This window comes from Rhincodon typus, chromosome 4 (genome assembly GCF_021869965.1).
Source record: "Rhincodon typus isolate 14 chromosome 4, sRhiTyp1.1, whole genome shotgun sequence".
Taxonomy (NCBI): domain Eukaryota; kingdom Metazoa; phylum Chordata; class Chondrichthyes; order Orectolobiformes; family Rhincodontidae; genus Rhincodon; species Rhincodon typus.
This window is the reverse complement of record NC_063335.1, coordinates 74,132,460-74,157,325: the sequence shown is the minus strand read 5'-3', so window position 1 is coordinate 74,157,325 and position 24,866 is coordinate 74,132,460. Positions and strand designations below refer to the sequence as shown.

The following is a 24,866-nucleotide window of genomic DNA, read 5'->3' as shown; positions in this document are numbered from 1 at the left end:
CCTGGGCTGGCCTGTATTTGACTCCAGACTGCCCTCTGGGCAATAAATGCTGCCTAGCCGGTGATGCCCTCATCCCGTGAATGAATAAATAAAAGTCAAGTAAGCCTAACTTAGGACAGACAGCTGAAGGTGATTAGTAGCAGCAGGGCCTGTGAGCAATACAGCTCACCCCTTGCATAGCTTCTGCACGTTACCAACAATCTGTTGGGTAAAAATGTTGCAAGCTAGTCAAGATAGAGTATCTTGGGTCTACATTGGGATTATATTCAAGGATGGACAGCAAGGCTAGTGAAGAAAGAGGGAGTTTGCTCATGAAGCAGGTAGACAAGAGGCAAGAAAGAGCAATGAGGTTTTCCGGGAAGGTAGCAGTTTTAAAGGGATTGCAGAGCAGGTACTCAGGAGCAGTATGACCAAAACCCATTCATTGGAAAAGGGGCAAGAATGGTAATTAAAGCTAACCTGATTCAAGGTGTGGGAGGGGGACCCTAGCAGCAGATGAGCCGGGGCCGATGGGATTGAGAGTGACAGAGTTGCAGGGGGGTGGTTTTCTCCACCCCTCTACAATACATTGATTCACACTAGATCATGGTGCAGATACAATGGGCCAATTGGCCTCCTCTGCACTGTAATAATGCTGTGATTGACCAGCTCTGCTTTTTTATGAAACATTTATGCACTAGTTGATAGCACTATAAGATCTTTCAAGACAAATTGTGGCTTACAGTCTGTGTTAGATGTAGCGATGTCGTTCAGCAGGGCTGGAGGACTCAAAAGTTTTGAGTTGGTTATGGGAACACTAATGAAGAATGATGCTGGTCAATGGTTCTTGGTCTGGGCAGTGGTCAGGAAGAGAAATGGGGATGGAATGTAGGCAAACTACAGTAATCGTGCAGGTTGGCATCAGAATCTGAGTCAAAGTTGGGGCTGACGGTGCAAAGGAGCAGGGCATAGGTAGCAGTTTTGTGACAAGCTGGCAAAGAAAAACATAGTTCATACCCAAATACACGAAGAAAGATATCTGTCGCTGGTATCTAGGATTGGATAACAGGAAAGGTACAGATTAGCACCAGTATTGCAGTTTAGTTTAGGGCAGGAATGGGGTCTGTGACCAGCAGGAGAAGGAGTCTGTGTGAATGTGGCAGTGAGTAGCAGGAAGGAGGATAAAATAGTGGTGGGATGAAAGCAGATTTTCAAAGTATCAGAGGGTTTTTGGAATTATTGGGTTTTTGAAGTGCTTAGAATGATCCAGCTAAGGAGACTGATTACGTGCAAAATGCTGCCACCTGCTGTTGAGAAACAAATTAGCAACAACCCATCCATGTCTGAATTTATGTTCCACTTGAAATTCCTCCATCCAATATTCCTCATGTAATTCTATCAGTATAGTCCTATATTCCCTTCTCCCACATCTAGTTTCATATTAAGTGTACCTATACCATTTCCCTGAATCCAGACATTGTTCTGTGACACAGTAAATGTAACAATAATGAAGTGCACAATATTTTGATATACTAATATTCATATCATGGCTGTAAAATGGGCTCATAGCTATAGTAATTTTAGTGCCACAGGTTCCATGTTGACACCAAAATGATATATGCTTTGAATCTTATCTTTGTGAGAGTATCAGTATTGGTGCAAGGAGTGAAAACCAGAGTTAGGAAAATGATTGTGAGGGCAATCAACATGTCACACTGATTTGACAAAAGTCCTGCCATTGTCAACCTTTCCTCTCTAAATAATGTCTTCCAGTAACCATGCCAACTGTGCTTGTGTTTAACAGCAGCTAAGAGACCCACCCCCTCTCACTACCACAATTTAAAAGGATTGTTAACATTCAAATTAATTGCTGATTAATTTCTGCTGGCTGTGTTGAGTTTGGAAAAATACTCATTGGTTTGAGGAGTTAGGAAAAGTATTTGGTGAGTTAGTCGACGTTACTGAATTTAGGAGGGAGTCCTGTGTGTGGAAAAGGCCTTATTTGTGACTGTAAGAATTTGCTCAGATGTTACGTTCCAGTAATGAGTGGCATCATTGCCATTTGCTTTAGGGTATGTTATGAAAGAGAAATAGAGATAGATCTGTTATCTGTTCTTTCTACTGAAGTGCATACCCTCACTTTTTCCCATATAATACTTCATCTGTCACCTACTTGTCCACTCACTTAACCAACCTATGTCAATTTGCATACTTTTATGCCGTCCTCACATCCCACTTTCCCACAGCCAATCTGGAATAAGGTGTATCTGCTTTATACAACTGTAGTAGAAAACTTCTGCAACAAATGACAATATTCTATTTGTCAGCCTCACTGGATCATATAAGTTTCTGATTGACTTAACAGGATGGATAGGGAGAGGATGTTTCCCCTCACAAGGGAGTCCAGAAGTAGGAGGCACAGTTTAAAAATAAAGGTATCTGCCGCTGAAGACAAAGATGAGAAAATTTATTCCTTAAGAGATCGTTAATATTTGAATTTCTCTTCTCCAGGGACCAGAGGGGACTGGTCTATTGAATATTTTGGAGGATGAGTTAGACAGATACTTAGTTTAAAAGGGAGCCGAGACTTATTGGGGCAGATGGAAAAGTGGAGCTGAGGCCACAATCAGATTAGCCATAATCTTACTGAATGGCCAACTCTTGCTCCTATTTCTTATGATCTTACAGTCTTCGGCAAGTGTTACTTCACAATATTTCCCTCTTTTAAAACATGTTCACCATGCTGAGCCCTAAGGAATGGAACCCTGTCATCAGCATTGCTCCTGAGTCAAGTGCAGAACAATTGAGGCAAAGTACAACTCCCTTCATTCTTCCTCAATAACATGCCACAGCCAAAGTAGAACATCCTCACAGAATCAGTGTGACAGTTTTCCATTTCCTGCATTAATCATGCTTTAGTCTATCTGAAGAATGCTGTCCATTCTTGCCAAATGAAGGACATGTTTTATAAGTCTTCACTACTGACCATTGGATTAAGATTTCCTAAACTCAGTTCATATAAGATCTATTTCACTTACAGACAATAAAGACTTCATTTTCCCTTCTGACAAGAGGTCATTGACCTGAAATATTATTTTTGTTTCTCACTCCAGAAATACTTCCAGGTATCTCCACTACTTTCAGTTTTTACTTCATTCTGTCTTATCTTATTTTTAGCAGTCCATTCACACCTACATTCTTAAAAAATAATGGGGCTTTTGATTGGTCTGTAAAAATTGAAATTATCCAGTTTCAAACCAGGTAGTGAATGTGTTGGGCTCCATCTGGAAGTAATTACCACTCATGTTTATTATACAAATTTAAACATGAAACATAAGGAAAATTGTTTTAACCCCATCCGCTGCACTGCATTCCTTTAATTCCATTGTGATTACCCGTTCTGTCATGACCCACAAATGTACCCTATCTTCTAGATGACCAGACTGGTGTGAAAGATGAAAGTACCACGATAGAACTGTCTAAATTCAAAACAGATATCCAGTTTCTTCAGAACCAACTTGGTGACATTGCAGATAAAGCCTCTAAAAACAAACTTTCACTGGATAAGCTACAAGAGACTGAGCAATCAATGACAGCCAACCACAACACTCTGAAAACTTTGCTGGATAGCAACTCAAGATCTATCAGAGACATAAACCAGACTTTATTCACATACAGTAGTTACATTACTAACCTGGAAGACATCTCTGGTAACCTGCAAAATGACATACTAAAGCAAACCAAATCTCAGAGCAATGCGGTTATAAATCTCAGTCAGTTAAATCAAACACAGATCCAGCAAAGAGATTTATTCAATGCACTGCAAAAATCTGTTGATGATACCAGTCAGTCCATCCAGAAAATAAGGAATGATTGGCAGGCTCTCCAACATACTATGCTTCAAGCACAAAAGGACACAGACTGGCTGAAAGAGAAACTGCAATACCTACAACTGCAAGCAGTGAACAACTCCATCATGGTGACTGGTAATAGCGATACTTTGGAAGATATGAGTAATCAGCTAAACACTCTGAGTACCCAGATGGCAAATATTAGTTTCATGGCTAACGTTCACGAAGAGAGTCTCAGGGATCTACAGCAGTATCAAAAAGCTCATGAAAACAAAACATCTGCCAGTTTTGAACAACTTGAAGTGCGCATGGATGTAAATGAGAGAGACATCAGTAGTATTATAGGGAACATCAGTTGGACTGTGCAACATCTTCGCTCATTGACAAGCAATCTGAATGATATAAAAACCACTTGCACCAATACATTAAGTCAACATGCAGACCAACTAGCCATCCTGACCACCGATATGGATGGTGTCCGAACAGACAGTTCTCTCCTCAAAGCACAGCAAGGCGTATTGAAGGCCAGATTGGATATTGAGGTTGGCAACTTGTCTATGATCATGGAAGAAATGAAACTTGTCGACACAAAGCATGCTCAGCTGATTAAAAACTTCACAATTCTTAAAGGTATATATTTCTATTCATTGCCCAAAACTATAATGAAATAAATTTGTTTTAAATTTTGACTCGATCTAGTTAAGGCTTTTAATTTTAAATGTAAAAGAACCTAAATTTGAATGTTTGACCATTATCTGACATTTTACAGGAAACCACTTCAGAGATGTTATGACACACCTCTGGAGTAGTTTGGAATCTGAACCCTATTTCTCCTGTCTCAAAGGCAGGGACACTACCATTGCACCACAAGAGCCCACATTTTAGGTTTATTTGTTAGAATGCTTTCTTTATGGTACTTTCTAAGATTATACAGTGCAATAACATAAACTGTTGTTTAAACCAGTGAAATATAATTTTTCTCTGACAGGATAATTGAAAAGATTAGCAGAAAAAATCATTAATTCTAGGTAAATTGAGAAGGAACCAGATCAGTACTTCCCAAGAAAGTTAGTGGAAGCTTACAGACTGTACAGACTTTATCCATACTGGCATTCAATAGAGTACGTAGAGTTCTTTAGTGGGAGAGACTAAGATTGAAATATTGTGTGCAGGTCTTGATGGATCACAGCTTTCTTAATAATTTTACCTTTTTCTGACAAATAAATTACTCCAAATTCTGTGTGTGATTGGTGCAGATTTTAACCAATGGACCTGAATGCGAGTACTGACGCTCCCAATGTTAAATTTTGGACCTTGTTTCAATAAAGTGGGAACCAGTGGCAGCACTGGGAATCTAGGTGACCTGACGAAGGGCCTACGCACCGAAAGTTTGTGATTTCAAATAAACTTGTTGCACTGTAACCTGGTGTCGTGTGACTTTTGCCCTAGCTGAATCCCCCACTATCCACATACTGGGGACAGACTGTTGACCAGAAATTAAACTAAATGATCCGTATAAATACTGTGGCAATAACAGCAGGTTAGAGTTTGGGAATTTCATGGCAAGAACTCACTTCCTGACTTCCCAAAGCCTTCCACCAGCACAGGTGTGTTGGAATACGCTATACTTGTGTATATAGTTGCAGCTGCTACAGAACTCAAAGTTGTACACCCATCAGGACAAAACTACCTGCCTAATGTACCACCATAAACATCTACAACTCTACCACCGATGTGCCGTGGCAGTAGCGTGTACCATCTGCAATATGCAATGCATTAATTTACCAAGGTTCCTTTGACAGCACCTTCCAAATCCACCACCTGTACCATCTAGAAGGACAAGGGCAGCAGATTCATGGGTACACCACAACCCTCCAAGCCACTTACCATCATGACTTGAATCGTCCTCCATTGTCAAAATTGTTGAACTCCCTTCCAAACAGTACAGTGGGCGTACCCTAACCCCATGATCTGCTTTGGTTCATGAAGTTAGCTCACTCTCACATTCTGAAAGACAATTAGGATGAACAACGGATAATGGCCTAGACAGGAAAATCCACTTCCTGGGAAAGAATTTCTAAACTGCACTGCAGGATACAGTCTGATGAGGATTATTTTCATAGCACTAATGAAACCTGCAATCAGTCAGTACAGAGGCTGCCAGTTTATTTTGAGTTAACAATCTAGTTGCATTGTGTTAACTGAGACAACCACATAGACAAAGGCATCAGATCTGCATAACCAGTTGCAAGAACTGAAATATCACAGAAATGATAGAAATATGTTCAGTAAATTAATTTCCATCTCCACAACTTGAAAGTTTTAACTTCTTTGTTTTAATAAACATTTAGGTCCTCCTGGCCCAAGAGGTCCGAAAGGTGACAAAGGAATACAAGGACCAAGTGGCACAAAGGGAACCAGAGGACCAAAAGGGGATCGTGGAGAAGTTGGACAACCTGGACCAATGGGTCCAAAAGGTTCTCGAGGCCCTCCTGGATCGAGAGGAGAAAAGGGCAGTCAAGGATATAGAGGCCCTCCTGGCATAAAAGGACAAAAAGGTTCAAATGGAAGACCTGGTACACCAGGAGCTAAAGGAAGCATGGGACTGCCGGGTCTTGATGGACCTGTTGGCAAATTAGGCCCTTCAGGACTACCGGGGCTTCAGGGTCAACCAGGAGCACCAGGAGATACAGGCCCTCCAGGACCAAAAGGCCCCCCAGGACCAAAAGGTCCTCCTGGTCCGCCAGGCCCTCCAGGTCCCATAGGACTAATAAACCAAGCTCCGACTTTTCCTCCAAAACCAAATGGTAAAAATCTTTAATTACATGCTTGAACAGGAAGCTCTCTGATTTAGATTTTATCTTTCATTGCTTGAAAAGTACTTGGTAATAGTGGATCAGCCATTTGTGAAATGACCTTCACATTTCCTTTCTCAGTTGCCTGCAGTTGAAATGGGTGTACAAACATGTGGCTGATCTGTACCACCAGTGAGATTGACCATTCTATCTTTCAAATTACCTAGCTCCACATTATAAGTTGCAATACATGTAATTAAAATGTGATTATTGTGTTTATTTTCAGATTTTGTATTAAGTTTTTTTTTCTGTATAAAGTCAGTAGCAAGTTACAGTTCCACATGACATTAATTATATTAAAGTAGGTACAGATTCATCAGCATGTCTTGATCTTTGAAAGAGCTGTCCACAGCAACATGAGGTTATCCAGAACTCTCTTGCCCATGATCTTACTTGGAACAAGTCCCATTCACCCATCATTCCTGGGATCACTGATCTATGTTATCTCTCCCACTCAAGCTACACTTTGATTTTAAAATTCATATCCTGGTTTCCAAATTCCAACACAGTCTATCCCCAGTCTAAATCTGCAATCTCCTCTAGCCCCACAACGCTACAAGAAATTGCATTGATCTAACTCTGACCTTTTGAACATTCCCAGTTTTAACCCCACCACTGGGGATGTGCCTTAGCTGCCTGGCCTGTAAGCTCTGGAATATCCTTTTTATAACGCTTCACCGCTGTATCTTGTTTTCCTCTTTTAAGAAGCTCACTAAAATCTACCTCTTTGACCAAGCTTTTGGTCATTTGCCATAGTAGAGTCTTATGCAGCTTGGTATCAAATATCAATGTTTGTTTTAGAATAATCATGAAAGGTATGTTTGGGATATTTTGTGACATTGAAGGCATGAAATTAAAGCAAGTTGTTGTTCTTGTATGAACATTATAGTAGGTCATTCAATCCCTTAAGCCTTTTGGAACCTTCAAGTAGATCATCATTGTTCTATACCTTAGCTGCATCTGCTCCATGTGTTTTTGTAACTCACAATACCTTGTTCTAACAAAAACTGAATGAGTTCCATTCCTTGCCCACATGGTTTTGTCATTTAGCTTTTAGTTTTACTGTTGATCTGGAAAAAGAATTCGACTCAGCACTAATAAATTACACCAACAAACTGAAATTGTTCATTCAGATTGCAAAGATTACAGAAATTCTGATCACTCACCTTCAGTCAAGCATTTGTGCAGTCAGCTTGGTTTCAAGCACATACAGAAACACATCAGGTTATTTGAGTTCCCCCAGACCAAGCTCCTGAGGAATCTTCGCAGGGAGAGTTTGGATTTTCCTATTGTAGAACTGGGCTTTCCACTCCCCTGCTAGCAGCAGTGAAGGGGAGCTGGCTTGTTAAATCCAGCAGGTGGTCTGCTGCTTCTAACTCACAATGGTAGGGGTGGCATTGAGTAGCCCAACCATCAGTAGGTCGTTTAAAGTTTTAGCAAAGATTTGTAGCTCGGGTTGTGGGTGAGGTTGTTGACTTGCTCACCGAGCTGGCTTGTTTTCATTCAGACGTTTCGTCACCATGCTAGGTAACACCGTCAGTGAGGCCTCTGATGGAGCGATGTTATTCTACTTCGCTTGGAGTTTATACTGTCCGGTCCGTTATGGTGAGTAGTGTCATTTCCAGTTTTGATCTGTATGGGTTTTATATGGGGTTCAATTCTATATGTTTGTTGATTGCATTATAGGTTGAGAACCCATGCCTCTAGGAATTCCCGTGCGTGTCTGTGTTTGGCTTGGGCTACTATGGTTATGTTGCCCCAGTTAAATGATGGCCTTCATCGTCCGAGTGTACTGATATTAAGGAAAGTTCGTCATGTCGTTTTGCTGCTAGCTGATGTTCATGTATTCTGATGGCTAGTTTTCTTCCTATCTGTTACAAAATACCACGCAACGACTGCTACAAACATTACATCGGACAGACAGGAAGGAAACTAGCCATCAGAATACACAAACATCAGCTAGCAGCAAAACAGCACGACGAACTTTCCTTGATATCAGTACACTCGGACGATGAAGGCCTTCAGTTTAACTGGGACAACATAACCATAGTAGCCCAAGCCAAACACAGACACGCACGGGAATTCCTAGAGGCATGGGTTCTCAACCTATAATGCAATCAACAAACATATAGAATTGAATCCCATATAAAACCCATACAGATCAAAACTGGAAATGATACTACTCACCATAACAGACCGGACAGTATAAATTCCAAGCGGAGTAGAACAACATTGTTCCATCGAAGGCCTCACCGATGATGTTAGCTAGCATAGTGACGAAACGTCTGAACAAAAACAAGCCAGCTCGGCAAGCAAGTCAACAACCTCATCAGTAGGTCAATTGAGGCCTTTTACATAGGAAATTAATTCCCACATAGTGCCTCATGCTTCTACCACCAGAATTTAACCAACAGGCAAGAGATGACTACACCAAGTGGCCAGCATAGCAGATTTCCCTATACATGGCAAGTGTTTGAGGCAGGGAATTTACTTCATATTATACCTCCAGATCCCATTGCAGTCCTCCCAAGGCTTCAATGGCACCAAGACAACACCCCCTGTTGCCCACCACCACCAACACCAGCTTTGCAACCAGTGGAACCCCTAAACATTGACTCTAATTCCGATTCAATGCTGCATACTACTGTTTCAAAGTATTGGAGTACTGGAGTGCTTCTGGCCTCTGATTGGACCCAAGGGAGGACTTCACAACTCTGATAAGTGTAAAATCCTGCTTTCCATCTGGTAATCAGCTATTATTGGCTCCAGGCACTTCGTATAATTCAGTCAATTGAGTATAACGTTCGTCCTTGTAGATTGGATGGGATCTCAGATTTCCTCTATCGGTGAAGAAACAGAGTCAGGCTTTGTGACTGACTCTACAATTCTCAATCCCATTCCTATTGTGTGAATTTTTAGGGCAAGAGATAAGGGTGTGGGTGGCAAGCCCACACACTACACTCCCATCCTTGCTTATTACACTGTAAGGGTCTCTATTTTAGACATCTGCTATATTGTGGAATAAGCTTTATTTTGGTAAGCACTGTGGTTCACGACACCTCAAAGGAGTCAGGAACAATGGGAAACCCTAATCTGGAGTTGGAAACCTTGTGACAGGTAAGTTTGAAACTTCACATGGCATAATGTAATGGTGTATCATAAGTTACATATATTTTTAATGCAATGAGCTTTGTAGAAAGTAAGTGACCAGCATTGTGAAAGTGTTCAGTTGTATTAGAGTTCAACAATATAGAGGCTCCAATTTAAACGTGTTAATTTTCCCCTATAAGTTGGTCTGCTCTTAGATTCACATTTGAACCATCTTTTGAGCCTTCAAAATAGATATAAATATGGCTGATTTCTTTGTCAGCCCAGCTAACTGTTGAGCCTTTGATGCAGGAATAGATGGGCACCTGTTCAAGCTATTTAAAAGAATTCACTGTACTTAGCTCTGGAAGTTTTGTTTATACAGCTATGCAATTGAGTCCTATTGTGAATGTCCAGTTGCATCCCAAAACTCATTAATGGATTCATTCCAATTTCCATTGACATCTTGGGTCTCTAATCTCCTTCACTGTCTGACCATCACCTGAGCTCTCCTGTTCATTGCTGTTACCATTTATCAACAGTATACCAATCCATCATATTTACACCTCTCTTAGGTTCCAAAGAAGAACCATACTGGACCAGAAATCTTAATTTTGTTTATCTCTGTACAGATACTGCCAGACCTGTTCTGCTATTCCACACTCATGTTCAGCCAACTGAATTTCTACTCACTTTCTGTCAATATTCTACTCATTGTCACCTTCTGACCTTCAGCTTGACTCGGCTTTTCATGGATTTTGTCTTCATACTTTGTACATCTTTTGCTATGTGACCTTGGTTGTTTGGAATACTACACCTGTCTGGCATCAGGTTGGACTTCTCATGATCTTGAACCATTTGTTCCAGCCTTTGCTTTCTGCATTGGTGCTCCCAATGTCCTCTGGTGTCACTCGCCTTTCATACAGTGTTTAAAGCTGGGCAACCTTTGTTTAAGTCCATATTGCTTATTAGGCTTGCCTCCATTAGCTATCATGTCAATGGTGGACAGATTACCTGTAGCCTGTAGACTTTGTCTACCCATTAGTATTGCTTCTTACTTGCTGTCGCCTTGAGTATTTCCACGATGTAACCTTTGGATTCATCAAAGGTTGTCTTTTTGCAATGCTTCCTTTGGGATGGATACTATCACAATTTTAAATATTCTGTTGATTAGCTCAGCTGCTGTTAAGTTGCAATCTCATCATTGGTCTCTGGATCTACTTATGAATTGACCAACCGTCTCTGGTGGTAGTTGCCTAAAGGACGTGGACATGATGTATTCTGAAGTTCAGCTTCATTCATAATTAATCATCGAGTATTGACCGTTTCTTTCCCCAGATTTTTAAAATGGTAATTGGATAGATCTGACATGTTTAGTCTGTAGAGGTTTTCATTGCATGCAGCAATTTTAATGGCTTGCTTACCTGGTCTGGAAATATTGAGACACAGAAGCATAGCTTGACATATCATTGGGACAAAGTAAATCAGATAGGGCATCTTTTACTTTCCAATTGAAAGTTGGAAATTTTTGGTCACCTTTCAGTTTTTTAACTAAAGGATTTTTAATGCTTTTAACTGTTGTAAGTTTGTCCCATCTCTTTTAGAGTTGGTTTGACTCTGAATCACAGCACTTTTAGTGGCTGCTGCCTTAGCTGGACAAAGATTAATGCTTGATTGCAAGGTTGCTGCTAAGTGTGTTTGAATTTTTAGCATTTGAACGCTAAACTTCACTCTAAGATGATTCGGGGCAGAAAAATGGCCACAGGACTTTAAAGTGAAATCAAAAAGTCTTTTTTCAGGGACTGAGTAGTAGTTTCTTCTTCCCAGCGCAGTCTACAGTTTAGCAGTCATGAATTTTCCTGTCGTTGAGTTCTGCTTAAAGTGAGACCACCTTCAGTATCGTGTTTGATTTCTGTTCCTGCTTAAACTTCACAGCAGTTAGTTAAACTCTTCCAGATTTAAACAATCTTACCAGCCCTGATGCCTGCTCACTGATCTGAGGTGGAACCCCACATTGCACATATAGGTGTGAAACCCTACAAAGCTGCAGAGTACTTACATACAGTGAGGCCTGATAGCAATTTCACTCCACCAGCTCCTTTTTTTCATGGTCTGTGAAGATTTGATGCTTGTATATTTTGCAAACAAATCTTCAAAAACCAGACTGATACCCAGCTGTCATGTTATATTCTCTTTTGCTTCAGCATGAATGTCCCAATTGTGTACACAATTGTTGAAATAATAATATGGGTTCTTTATTTGAACAGAAGACTGTTTGGAAGCTAAATAACTGCAAGCTAAATATAGTACATCTGACTTCTATTACTACTGTTTGCTGCTAACTGCAAGTCATAGAACTAATACATCACAAGGTATGTAAATAGTTTACAATAGTTTAAGGTATGCGCCCATAAAGGGTTAGCAGCATGTTATTAAATCATACGTGTGGGATTGTGACAGAAAGAGCTAACCCTAATCACAAATCCCATCTTGAAGCTGAAAATTTGGGTCAAAACACCTAACAGGTTAGGTGCAGTTTGGCATTCACAAGTTTTAAGGATTGCCAACTGTTGACGTAGAGCATAAACAGCAACCATAACCAGTTAGGCTAAATTGCCTGCCTCTAGCCACGCTGAAGTTTAAAAACTAAAACTTCCACAGACTGCCAGCACAACTTGAATACAAAATTAACTTAATGACAGGAGACAGAGACTAGTGGAGGAAGGTTGTTTTTCGGACTGGAGACTTGTGACCAGTGGTGTTCCACAGGGACTGGTACTGGGTCCGCTTTTGTTTGTCATTTATATAATTGACTTAGATGAGGATATAGAAAGCATGGTTAGTAAATTTGCAGATGACACCAAAATTAGCGGTATAGTGAATAGAGAAGAAGGTTAGAGACAACAAGGTGCAGGGCTGGATGAACACAGCAGGCCAAGCAGCATCATAGGAGCAGAAAGGCTGACGTTTCGGGCCTAGACCCTAGATTCTCCAGCATCTGCAGTTCCTACTATCTCAGAGAAGAAGGTTATCGAGGATTACAAAGAGATCTTTGATCATTTGGGTCAGTTGGCTGAAGAGTGGCAAATGGAGTTTAATTTGGATAAATGCAAGGTATTATATTTTGGTAAACAAATATAGGCAAGACTTATACACTTAAAAGTTGGGCCTTGATCAGAGAACAGAAAGACCTAAGGGCTCAGGTATATAATTCTTTGAAGTTTGCATTGCATATAGGTAAGATGGTTAAGGAGGCATTTAGCATGCTTGCCTTCATTGCTCATGACCTTTGAATATAGGAGTTGGGACATTATGTTGAGGATGTACAGGATGTTAGTGAGGCCTCTTCTGGAATACTGTGTTGCCCAGTTATATGAAGGATATTATTCAGCTGGAGAGGGTTCAGAAGAGATTTACCAGGATGTTGCTGGGAATGGAAGGTTTGAGTTGTAAAGAGATGCTGAATATGCTGGGACTTTTTTCACTGGAGTTAGGAGGTTGAGAGGCGACTTTATAGAGGTTTGTAAAATAATGAGGGGTATAGATAAGGTGAGTAGCAGGTGTCTTTTCCCTGTGGTGAGGGATTTCAAGACTAGGGGGCATATTTTGAAGGTGAGAGGAGAAAGAATTAAAAAAGACATGAGGCAATTTTTTTTTTTTTTTTTTACACAGAGTGGTTTGTGTGGAATGAACTTCCTGAGGAGGTGATGGACGCAGGTACAGTTACTACGTTTAAAAGACATTTAAATAAGTACATGAATAAGAAATATTTGGAGGGATGTGGACTAAGTACAGGCAGGCGGGAGTAGTTTAGTTTGGGATTATTGTCGGCATGGACTGGTTGGATTTGAAGGATCTGTTTCTGTGCTCTATGACTCTATTACTTGCTGATAAGATCCTTGCTTTGGATCCAGGCAGTTACCATTAGGCATTGACTTGTAAGATTAACTGAAACCGTCAAGATGGATTTTAACCCCCCGACCAACTGATCACTCCATCAAGGTCAGTTGTTCAATTGTTAACAGAGATGTATGTACCTACCTGATTCAGAAACTGCATTATTTAATCTGCCACTGATTGAACTAGATCGCAGACTTTCATTAAAAACCATAAGAACTGCGGATGCTGTAAATCAGGAACAAAAACAAAGTTGCTGGAAAAGCTCAGCAGGTCTGGCAGCATCTGTGAAGGAGAAAACAGAGTTAACGTTTCGGGGCCGGTGACCCTTCCTCAGAACTGATGGTGGCTGGGAAAACGTCAGTTTATATGCAGAAAATAGGGAGGTGCGTGGGGTAGGGAGTAAACGATAAGATAGAGCCCATGGCCTCTATCCTATCGTTTCCTCCCTACCCGAAACCCCCTCCCTATTTTCTGCACATAAACTGACGTTTTCCCAACCACCATCAGTTCTGAGGAAGGGTCACCGGCCCCGAAACGTTAACTCTGTTTTCTCCTTCACAGATGCTGCCAGACCTGCTGAGCTTTTCCAGCAACTTTGAAAGTCTGGGACAAAAACAAAGTCTAGTGTAGTGTACTGTATGGAGCTAAGCTAACTGAAAGGAGCCTTTGTTTACAACCCACTATCCCGTAATCCTAAGAGAAGGACCATTGGTTGATCATTAGACAGCTGTCCAGCTGCAAGAGGAGCAACACAACTGGCTTCATACCATATCCAAGTGAATATCGGTTCCATTAGCTGGCAATCTCAGCTTTATTCTGTGGAGCTAATCATGGAAGGAACCAAATCCCTTCTATCACTCCCATAGCTAATGATGTATGTCAAGTTCATACCAGACCAAACATGGATATTCTCCCATATGTGCTCCATCATACCACCCTTCACAAAATGTCCTCAATGTTTGACATGTAGTACTTCACAAACTTAAGACAGTCCTATCAGAGTCCACAAGTTAAGTTGAAACTGTGCCAGGACTGAAACAAAGTTGCTGTGTAATCTGAATAGTTCAAAAGGGTTCTAAGAATTAAAAAATAGTTGACAAGCAGTGCATGATAAATTCCAAATTTTGTAAAAGTTAGTAGTTGCTTGTAAAAAATAAAATGCATTTGAACTGTAAAGTTAATTAGCCAGATGTGTTGCATAATATTTCCTATTACTGTTAGATAAGAAACACCTGTCCGTCACACCAAACCCTCTTCCACAGAATCAACTTCCCTTTGTTCTCAGGGGCCAATTTAATCTGATTTATGCTTCTGTGAAGCAGCTTGAGATTTTTTTATATTGAGGGGATTCTATAACGGCAAGTTGATTGAACTTGAAGTAAATGAAGGGTGACTGAATGCTTGCTGAAAGAGTGAAGTTGCAGAGGATTTTAAAAAATAAAAAAAGAGATTGGAATGTTTAGCTGGAGAATTCCAGAGCTGCCACCTTGATATGGCCACCAATGATGCTGCAAAAGGAATGCAGGAGGTAAAACAGACCAGGATTGGAAGACATTGCAGCGATAAAGAGGGGTGCAGTCATGAGGAACTTAAGAGGATCAGAATTTTCAGTTAGAGGCATTTAGTTCTCACATATTGGCTGGGGAAGTGACAAGAGCCTTTTGTCACCATTTTAAGAATGACCCACCATCAGAATCTAAAACCACAGGATGGTCGTTGTGTGTGCGTGTTGGGAGTGGGGCGTGGTGTTCTCAAAGCGGAGAGCTGCTGCCAATGGGAGGACGGTAGTTCTTTGAAAATCCATCCCACCAGGAAGGCAGTGCTTCCTTTTGGAATGATAGATAGCCAGACCACAGATATGTGATCACGTGACAAACAAACAGTCTTCTGGGGGCCACAGAAGAGCGGATCATCTGGAATGGCATGTGGGTGTTCTCAGCAGCCCCTACCCCCACCCCCCTTTCCTGATGTGAGGTCTGTTGATCAAGTACTCAGTGCTTTTGAATGAATGATCTTCTCCCTGGAACCTGCTGGCATCTCCCACAGAAGGTTGGAACATAGGATTTAGGAGCAGCGGAAGACCGTTTGATCATTTTTGCCTGTTCCACCATCCAATAAGATCATGTCTGATCTGGTTGTGTTCTTATCTCCACTTTCCTAGCTAACTCAGCCTTGAATCAGTTTAAAGATGTAACATTCACTACATTTGGCAAAGGTAATTGAACAGATTAGTACCCCCCATTGAGAAAAACTAATTCTTCATCACTGTCTTAAAAGGGAAACCACTTCTTAAGTTATATCCCCTAGTTTTAGTCGCCCCACAAGTTGAATCATCCTCCCAGTGACCAATCTGTCAAGTCTCCTCAAGATCATGTATGTTTCAATTTTAATATGAAACAGTGTTTTAAACTCAAATGGTTATAGACCTAACCTATTCAGGAATGACTGGAGTGAATATTCTCTGAACTGCTTCTAAAGCAATTATATCATTTTTTTTTCCAATACGAAGGTCAAAATGTGCACAGATGTGCTGTAATAAAACTTCCATATTCTTTTCTTAAATATTCATTCATTCATTCATTTATGGGATGTGAGCATCATTGGCTGGGCAAGCATTTATTGCTCATCCCTATTTGCCCTTGAGAAGGTGATTGTGAGCTGCCTTTTTGAAACTCTGCAGTCCATTTACTGTAGGTACACTCACCATGCCTTTAGAGATAGAGTTAGACTTTGACTCAGTAGCACTGAAGAAATGGAGATTTATTTCCAAATCAGGATGGTGAGTGACTTGGAGTGGAGCTGGTGGTGATGTTCCCAATTATCTGCTACCTTTGTCCTTCCAGAAGGTCATGGTTGGGGCTTGGAAGATGTGTCTAAAGAGCTTTGGTGAAATTCAGCAGTGCATCTTGTAAATATTATACACTGCTGCTACTAAGCATTGAGTTGGAGGGAGTGAATGTGGTGCCAGTCAAGCTGGCTGCTTTGTCTTGGATGGTATCAAGCTTCTTGAGTCCTAGGTGCTGCAATCAACTTGAGTATTCCATCACACTACTGACTTGTGCCTTGCAGATGGTGGACAGGCTTTGGGGAGTCAAGAGACGAGTTACTCACTGCAAGACTTCTAGCTTCTGACCTACTATTACAGTCACAGTACTTATATGGCTAGTCCAGTTCAGTTTAAAGTGAATGGTAAACCCCAAGGTATTGATAGTGAACTATTCAGTGATGATGATGATGCCATTGAATGTCAATGTTAGATTATCTCCTGGAGATGGTTATTGCTTGTCACTCATGTATCGTGAACATTACTTGCCAGTTGCCAGTCAAAACCTGAATATTTAGCTGTTACCGCATTTGGATATAGACTGCTTCAGTATGCAATATCTCGCAAATAGAGCTGCCCAATGTGCAAATATTTGTGAACATCTCCATTTCTGAACTTATGATGGAGGGAAGGTCATTGATAAAGCAGTTGAAGATTGTTGAGCCCAGGACACTTCCCTTAGGAAGTCCTGCAGAGACGTCTGGAGCTGAGATGACTGACCTCCAACAGCCACAACCATCTTCCTTTGTGCCAGGAATGCCTCTAACCAGCAGAAAGTTTCCCCAGATTCCTACTGTCTCCAGTTTTGCCAGAGCTCCTAGAGGCCATACTTGGTCAAATACAGACTTGATATCAAAAGCAGTCACTTGCACCACATCCCTGCAATTCAGCTCCTTTGCCCTCCTTGTAGTGCCTTTTGCATGGCAAAGGCCCCATCACTGCTAGAGAGTTCATGTGACCTGCTGTGAATTCTGCTGACAGTAGACCTGAGGGGTTTGACTAGTAAAGGTTGATACCTGAAGTGGGTTGAAACCTTACATTATTATTAATTGCCCACTTAAAACTTTTAACCGACAATGTGAGAGAGAGGATATCAATTGACCATCATGCCCCAGACTTTGATCAGGGTGGAACCAGGAAGACTGCCCAGCCTCTATCCAACACCACCCTCTCACCTGATTAACTGCGCACTGCCACCAAATCTGTGATGATGCAGGGCATTAAATGGCTTTAGACAGCCCTATAGATAACACAGTGTGGAGCTGGAAGACCACAGCAGGCCAGGCAGCAGAGGAGCAGGAAAGTTGACAGTTCGGGTCAGGACTCTTCTTCAGAAAATGAAGAAGAGTCCCAACCCAAACTGTCAACTTTCCTGCTCCTCTGATGCTGCCTGGCCTGCAGTGTTATCTTTGACTCCAGCATCGGCAATTCTTACTATCTTTAGACATCCCTATGTTTTGATAAATAACTATTGCATAAGATTGTGGATAGAACTGTTCCAGGTGACCTGTTCTGAATTCTGTTGGCAGTAGACCTAGGTGGTTTGGTTGTTAAAGATTAAAGATGGACCTAGGTTGTCTTAGTAGGATGAAGGTGCAAGCTATTTATGTTCTGATTGGATAGAATGCTTGTCTCTAAAGTTTCCATAACGTTTTAAGAATGTCAGGTTGTATAAATAATTATATGTTTTATATCATTAAATACTTTGAGGTAGAATGGATTTGGGAATTGTTATGATCCCAGCTGACGGTAATACTGGACCAATCCCAGACAGAAACCTGATGTGACAAATCATAAGCATTATTTTTGCAATTTGGTTCCCAGGTAATCAGTATTGAACATTTTCACAGGAGGCTGCTGATGTACTTTTAAGAATGAGTATGTTTATTACACAAAAGAAAAGAAACAAATGCTATATGCAATTTCAAAACATAAGCAGCAAGAAAGAAAGATTCAAGCCTTTTTCCAACATGCTTTGCAGACACTGAACCCCAGTGAATGATTACTCTCATCTTCACTCTTTAACATCTTACTCAACTAACGAGGTCACAAGTGTTTCCTTTCAATATTTTTCTGCACATTCACTCAGTTTTGAATCTCTATTTTTCTCCAGCACACACTGACAGAGGCTAACTCATTGACTTTTGTCATGAACTCAAGGCAAAACATTTCCAAAGTGTTTTGGTATCACTTAGTAAACTACTTTTGTGGCAGCCATTCCCCATGGTTCATTGCATAGGAATGGATGGGTCCTTGCAATTGGATTGAAAATATCAATTTCTGGAGAATTTTCCTAGCTTGAGATAATGGGAGAATTTCTGGGACAAGCCCTCACTGAACAACAGCTCTGGGGATCAAAGCCACAGGCTGAGAAAAGAGCAGAAATAAGAACCTTCAGCAGCTAAATATTAATTCAGACTTGTTCTTGGAGAATAAAGCATCTACTTAAGAGATAACATAAAGTATAACCACAAAGTGGGATACTTGTTATTGATAAAAGTTAAAGATGAAAGTACTTTAGACTATATTTCCCTGAAATAATGTTTAGCCAACATTGCCGTTGGCTTGTTTGTTGCAATAAATGTCTTCAGATATGAAACATTGTCATATCATCCTTTCAGCCACTTAGAGGAAGTTTGAATCTATTTTCAAAAATTACTGGCCTCCACGGAGATTGTGCATATCTCCTGAGTCAGCTGTCTGTAAGGGATTTTGGATAATCTCCGATATGGAAAATACAGCAGATGTTATACTGATGCTGTAGAGATGCTCCTTTGAGTTTTCCATAGTTCTTCAACCCATGAACAGGAAAGTTCTCAAATGTAAATAGTTCTGGAAAGACTAGAGGGATTTTTTGCACATCAATTACTTTGCAATACCGAACCTGGGAAATTGGTGCTGATATGGGCAGCCAGAACTGAAATGTTTGTGGTTCCCCACCTTGATGAGCATCGGCTTAAAGTAAAAATTCTTGAAAAGATGCATTTATATTTTCTTAAATATGTCTTCAGTAATTTCCTTTTTTTTTTGAAAAGGTTGTCCACCTAAATGGAAGAATTTTAAGGATAAATGTTATTATTTCTCTGTTGATCTTGTCGAATTTGAAGAAGGAAATAATATATGCAAAAATATGTCATCCAACATGATTATAATTGATAACCATGAAGAACAGGTACAAAAAAGTACAAAATATCTTATTGTTATTTTGCTCCTCTTTGAACGTCTGATGATTGCTTCAGAAATATCAAGAAGAAAGGTCTAGATATTAAAGCAAATTTGGCTTACAGTATTTTTCTTTAACATTCATAAATTGTAGCATAAGAAATTAAGAAAGCATGGAATGAGAAAAGGTTCTTAAACCATGAAAGTGACAAGTGTTGTTTAAGCAAAACTTCAATAGATCGCATTAATCTTACATTGTAATATACTGATCGCCTTTCCTGGTGACAATACCAAGGTTCAGCAGTTCAGAAACTGTTTCATTCCATAAGAGTCCAGGCTGAAAGTTATAACTCTCAATCCCATTCCTAATCATGTCATAATAAATGCAATCGGTATTATAATTGAGCCTGAAACTGGAGGTCATAATCCTAGTGGTCACAATGGCATTGTGCTTATCAGTGTCCTCCAGTACTTAACCTCCCCCAGATTTTGCAGGTCATTGGCAGGGCACCTAATTTCTATGTGAAGCAGTCACTTATATCTCCAGCTGCTGTTTGCCTCATGCAAAAATGAAAGACTTCTGCAAAAAATGTTTAAAGAAGAAGGGTCTAGGCCTGAAACGTCAGCCTTCCTGCTCCTCTGATGCTGCTTGGCCTGCTGTGTTCATCCAGCTCTACACCTTGTTATCTCTGTTTACTGAATGTCTCATCTGCTTTATCACACTGAAGTACTTTTGAAGTATAGTCAATGTTGGGCTAGTAAATCCAGTGCAGATGATCTGATGCTCACCAGTGATTGAGGTGAATAAAGATGACCAGACCCTGTCCACTCAGAATTCAACCATTTTAACTCTCTGTAGAAAGGACCATTCAAAATATTGAAAACAGTTGACATTCTTTAAGATTTGCAGGCTGTTTCCTGGCTAAAGAGTGCAAGTTAGGACAAGTCAGAACACAAATTTAACTTTTGGAATTGAAGTAGTTATGTCATTCTTGTTGTTCAAGCACCTGACTAGCAACCTAATTCTAGAATGAAAAAAAAATGTAGAATGCGTAGCCTTTTTATTAAGCTTCATAAGCACTGGTAAAAACCATGCTTAGAACAGTTCACTTTCAGTCATCATACCACAAATATCGTTATGATCTTGAAGGATTCCATTAACTTCTAAAAAAAAAATTTCAAACTCCCAGTTACTAACTGAAAGAAATTATGACACCAGATTTTGAGTTTTAAACAAAAACATTTATTGTGCAAGAATTAAAGAAAACAGGTGTTACTAATTTAATACATAAATGTTTCATAAATCTTTATCCTTTAAACCTGAAAATCTTACACAGACCACTTCTTGTTTATGCTCAACCCATTCAAGAGTTCCATACAATTTCCAGGATCCTGATAATTTTCTCATTTCTCATGTAAATATGTGCCACTGGCCTTAGGAATTATCTAGGTTTTCCCTCAGCGTTTCTGTTAATCTCCGAGGTATGACATTGAATGCTAATAGAGATTCCAGAGCAATCAGGCACCATATAACATTTTAAGCACCTCACAATTCTGAACACTCTAACTCAAGTATGGGCTTACTGCTTTCTTACTTAGGAGTTTGTTGTTTCTAATGTCATAACCAATTTAGTGAACAATAAATGTTCCAATCCAAATCCTCTGCTGTTGGATTCTATTCATCATGAATACATTCCCCACTTAAGTTTGCCAGTTATTATTTACTTAGCCCACAGCCTAACTGATCCAATCATTCTGACCACACTGTTAACAAGTGACTGCCTTGCCATGAAAGGAGGAACTTGATCCAACAGCAGAATTTTGTGAATTAGAATTTTTTTTTGTTATTTGTTGCCCATCCTTCATTTCTCTTAACTGAGAGCAATTAGCAGTCAGCCACATTGCTGTGGTTCTGGAGTCTCACATAGGCCAGACCACATAAGGATGGCAGACTTCCTTTCATAAAGGGCATTAGTAAACCAAATAAGTTTTCATGACAATAGATGAAAGTTGTCGTGGTCACCACAGCTGAGGTTGGCTTTATAATCCAGTTGCTATAGTGGGATTTGAATCCATATTCCCAGAGGATTAACCTACGCCTAATAGATTTCTATTCCAGTGACATTACCACTATGCTGTCTCCCAATTTTATAGGTCAGCTTGTTTACACATGCAAGTGCAACCAATAAAGTGACACGTCTCTAAACCTAAACTCTTCTGAAGTAAAAAACACTTACAAGTACAATTTTAATAAGGTATTTCAAGAAGAGTCTTATGAAATAGTGGGCTGTATTTTACATATTTGCATGAAAATGTAAAAAATGCTAAATTATTTTAACATGTACTTATCTACAGTGCTAATAAATTGTGCATTTGCATTACAGCAATGGGTCAGAAGGCAAATAAATGGAGTAAATTACTTCTGGATTGGTCTGTCAGACACTGAAGAGCACAATGTGTGGAAATGGGTGGATGGAACCGTTGCAGAATACACGTATGTGTCCATTCTATTATAAAATATAATAATGCTGAAGATTAACTGGAATTACCATTTAGTCATGTAAATCTGATTAACCATGTTGTTCAACTTCAAGTTAAATATGTTATGATTCATGACAGTCACACTTTAGAAAACAATTCTGCACACATTTTAGTTAAAAATTGTTTTCTTTAAATGAATTGATTATCCATACACCTAAAATGTGTTCATGCATGCACAGGTGTGACCTATAACTTCAGCTAGCTACAATGCAGTATGCACAGCGTTTTGTTTTATTCATACATGGAATGAGGTTGTCGCTGGCTGGGCCAACATTCATTGCCCAATGCTAATTGCCCAGAGGACAGTAGAAAGTCAACCACATTGCTGTGGGTCTGGAGTCACATGTAGGCCAGACCAGGTAAGGATGGCAGTTTCCTTCCCTAAAGGACATTAGTGAACTAGATGGATTTTTCGACAAATGGATTCATGGTCATCGTCAGACTCTGAATTCCAGATTCTTGTTGAATTCACATTCCACCATCCACCATGACAGGATTCAAACCCTGAGTCCCTGAACAGTACCTGGGTCACTGGATTAACAATCCAACAATAATACCACTAAGCCATTGCCTCGCCCTTATCACTCTGCATGTGTCCCACTGCTGCCACCTCACTGTTAGGCTCTCACTGCCTGCCATGCTGCAGGGGTTATTTCCGCTATAACCTTTGCTGTGGGATTTTTTCAAATACCTTCTGGAAATCTAAGTTCTATATATCTACTGGTCCCCCTTTATCCACAATGTTACTTCCTTAAAGAACTCCAACAGATTGGTTGAACACTTAGTGGCAGTAAATGGGTGTTAAAGGCTGAAAAGGTGGCAGCAACATGACAGTTGTGAAAATGTTTTTTTAATAACTGCCCATTAATCTACCCAAATTTGAGCAGAAGTTACAACTATCTCCGGAATGAAACTAGTGCAACTAAAACTAAAACATACAGCCCATAGTACATTTATATCACCCTCTCTTTTAAAAAAAAGAGACACTGCTGATCCAATTTTTAAAAAGAAAGTTTTAAATGGTCCTGAAAGGACAGCTCCACAGTGCTTCTAGTGCAAAATAGAGTTTAAAAACACTAAAAAGTGGATTTCTAAATTTAAAAAGGCTTACCTATGTCCAGACATCAGTCACTTCGCTACTTTGTTTCCAAATAAATGTAAAAAACTGCATGATATCATCATGCCTTTCTTGATTTGAATGCCACTTACAGACAAAAACCTGCACAAAAAGCCTGCAAATCCTAAGGTCTCAGCAACATACAATAGAAAAGAAACCAACTAAAACACAGAAAAGCGCTATACAGCTGTACAGATTTTTAGAGAGTGTAAAGCCACAAAAGAGAGATGGTAATTAAACATCTTTGAAATTCTGTTATTATAAAAGAAATTGCATTATGGATCAGCAAACCTATTATTGTTTGGGGATTTGAAGATTTAAGAATAAAGTTCACTTTTACTTTTATTAATGACAGCAAAGATCCTGAGAAAACCATTCAGATTTTCGTAGTTTATCTTAAATCTTGAGTCAATTTCTAGTTATGCAAACGTGAGTTCATGTTATACTATTAATAGCCACATGCAATGATCAATTTGTAGGCCATGATCAGTTTGATACAAGACACTCAAACTTATCATTACCTCTACACCTAACGAATCTTTCTGAAAGACAATCATACACAAATGTACGAAATACACCACAGATGCACTGTTGGAGGAAGATTGTGATTTCAAAGCAATTGCAGCAGGCCAGCAGCATCTGGAAATGCTTGATTCTAGAACAGCTGTCGCAGCTGTCAACACATTCAGTGGAACTTCTGAACTTGCATGTTTCTTACATTACCTCCAAGAGGATATTGGGCTAAACTATGCAGGAACTCGAGTTACCCAGAAAACCTAGAGAGTTGGCATATTGAATAACTAAGGCTGTGGTGAGAGCTTTAATCTAGGTGGGGTGGGAGGTTTCTGGAGACAGGATATGTCATCTTCTCAAGCAAAAGGATATAGCTGGATTGCAGGGCACCTACTTAGGTCATGATACCCAGAGTGGAACAGAAAGGGACAGAGTTGTCAAATGTAAAAACACAGCAGGAAATACGGTCAAAAGAGAAAAAAGGGTACAGAAAGATAAAATTAACGGCTTTTTGAATTAACAGCTCAAATAAAGTTCATGGATATAGTTTTATAGCCACGATGAAGGTATAATTGCAAGGAGATCAAAGTTAGGAACTAAATATTCAAGAATATGTGATTTTTCGAATGTATGAGTAGGAAAGAAAGGATGGTCGGACAGCCTTGTGGATACAAGATAGAATAAGTGTGATGGCAAGAAATGATCTTGAAATGGAAGGTATAAAATCCATATGAGTAGTGGTAAGAAATAAAGGGAAGAAGATCCTTGTGGGAGTCATCAATAGGCCCCCTAACAGTTTTTGTACTGTATGACAGAGAATAAACTAGGAAATAATGAATGCACATAAAAAAGGCAGCACATTAATCATGGGTGACTTTAATCTTCGCGTAGATTGGGAAAATCAAACTGGCAGGGGAAGAATTCATCGTTGTATTTGGGACTGTTTGCTAGAAGGATATATAGTTGATCCAACCAGGGATTAGGCTACTTTTGGATCTGGTAACGTGAAATGAGGTGGGTTTACTAAATTATCTCCT

The 24,866-nt window shown here is 39.9% G+C and overlaps 1 protein-coding gene across 1 annotated transcript in view; it reads left to right on the top strand.

Annotated features, from left to right (window-relative positions):
* Positions 1 to 24,866, top strand: part of colec12 (collectin sub-family member 12) — a 190,774-nt gene that overhangs the window by 152,036 nt on the left and 13,872 nt on the right. The window contains exons 5-8 of the mRNA XM_048596315.1: positions 3,414 to 4,460; positions 6,182 to 6,637; positions 19,532 to 19,668; positions 22,043 to 22,152. Coding sequence (XP_048452272.1) covers positions 3,414 to 4,460; positions 6,182 to 6,637; positions 19,532 to 19,668; positions 22,043 to 22,152 — 1,750 coding nt within the window. The remainder of the gene's footprint in view (positions 1 to 3,413; positions 4,461 to 6,181; positions 6,638 to 19,531; positions 19,669 to 22,042; positions 22,153 to 24,866) is intronic.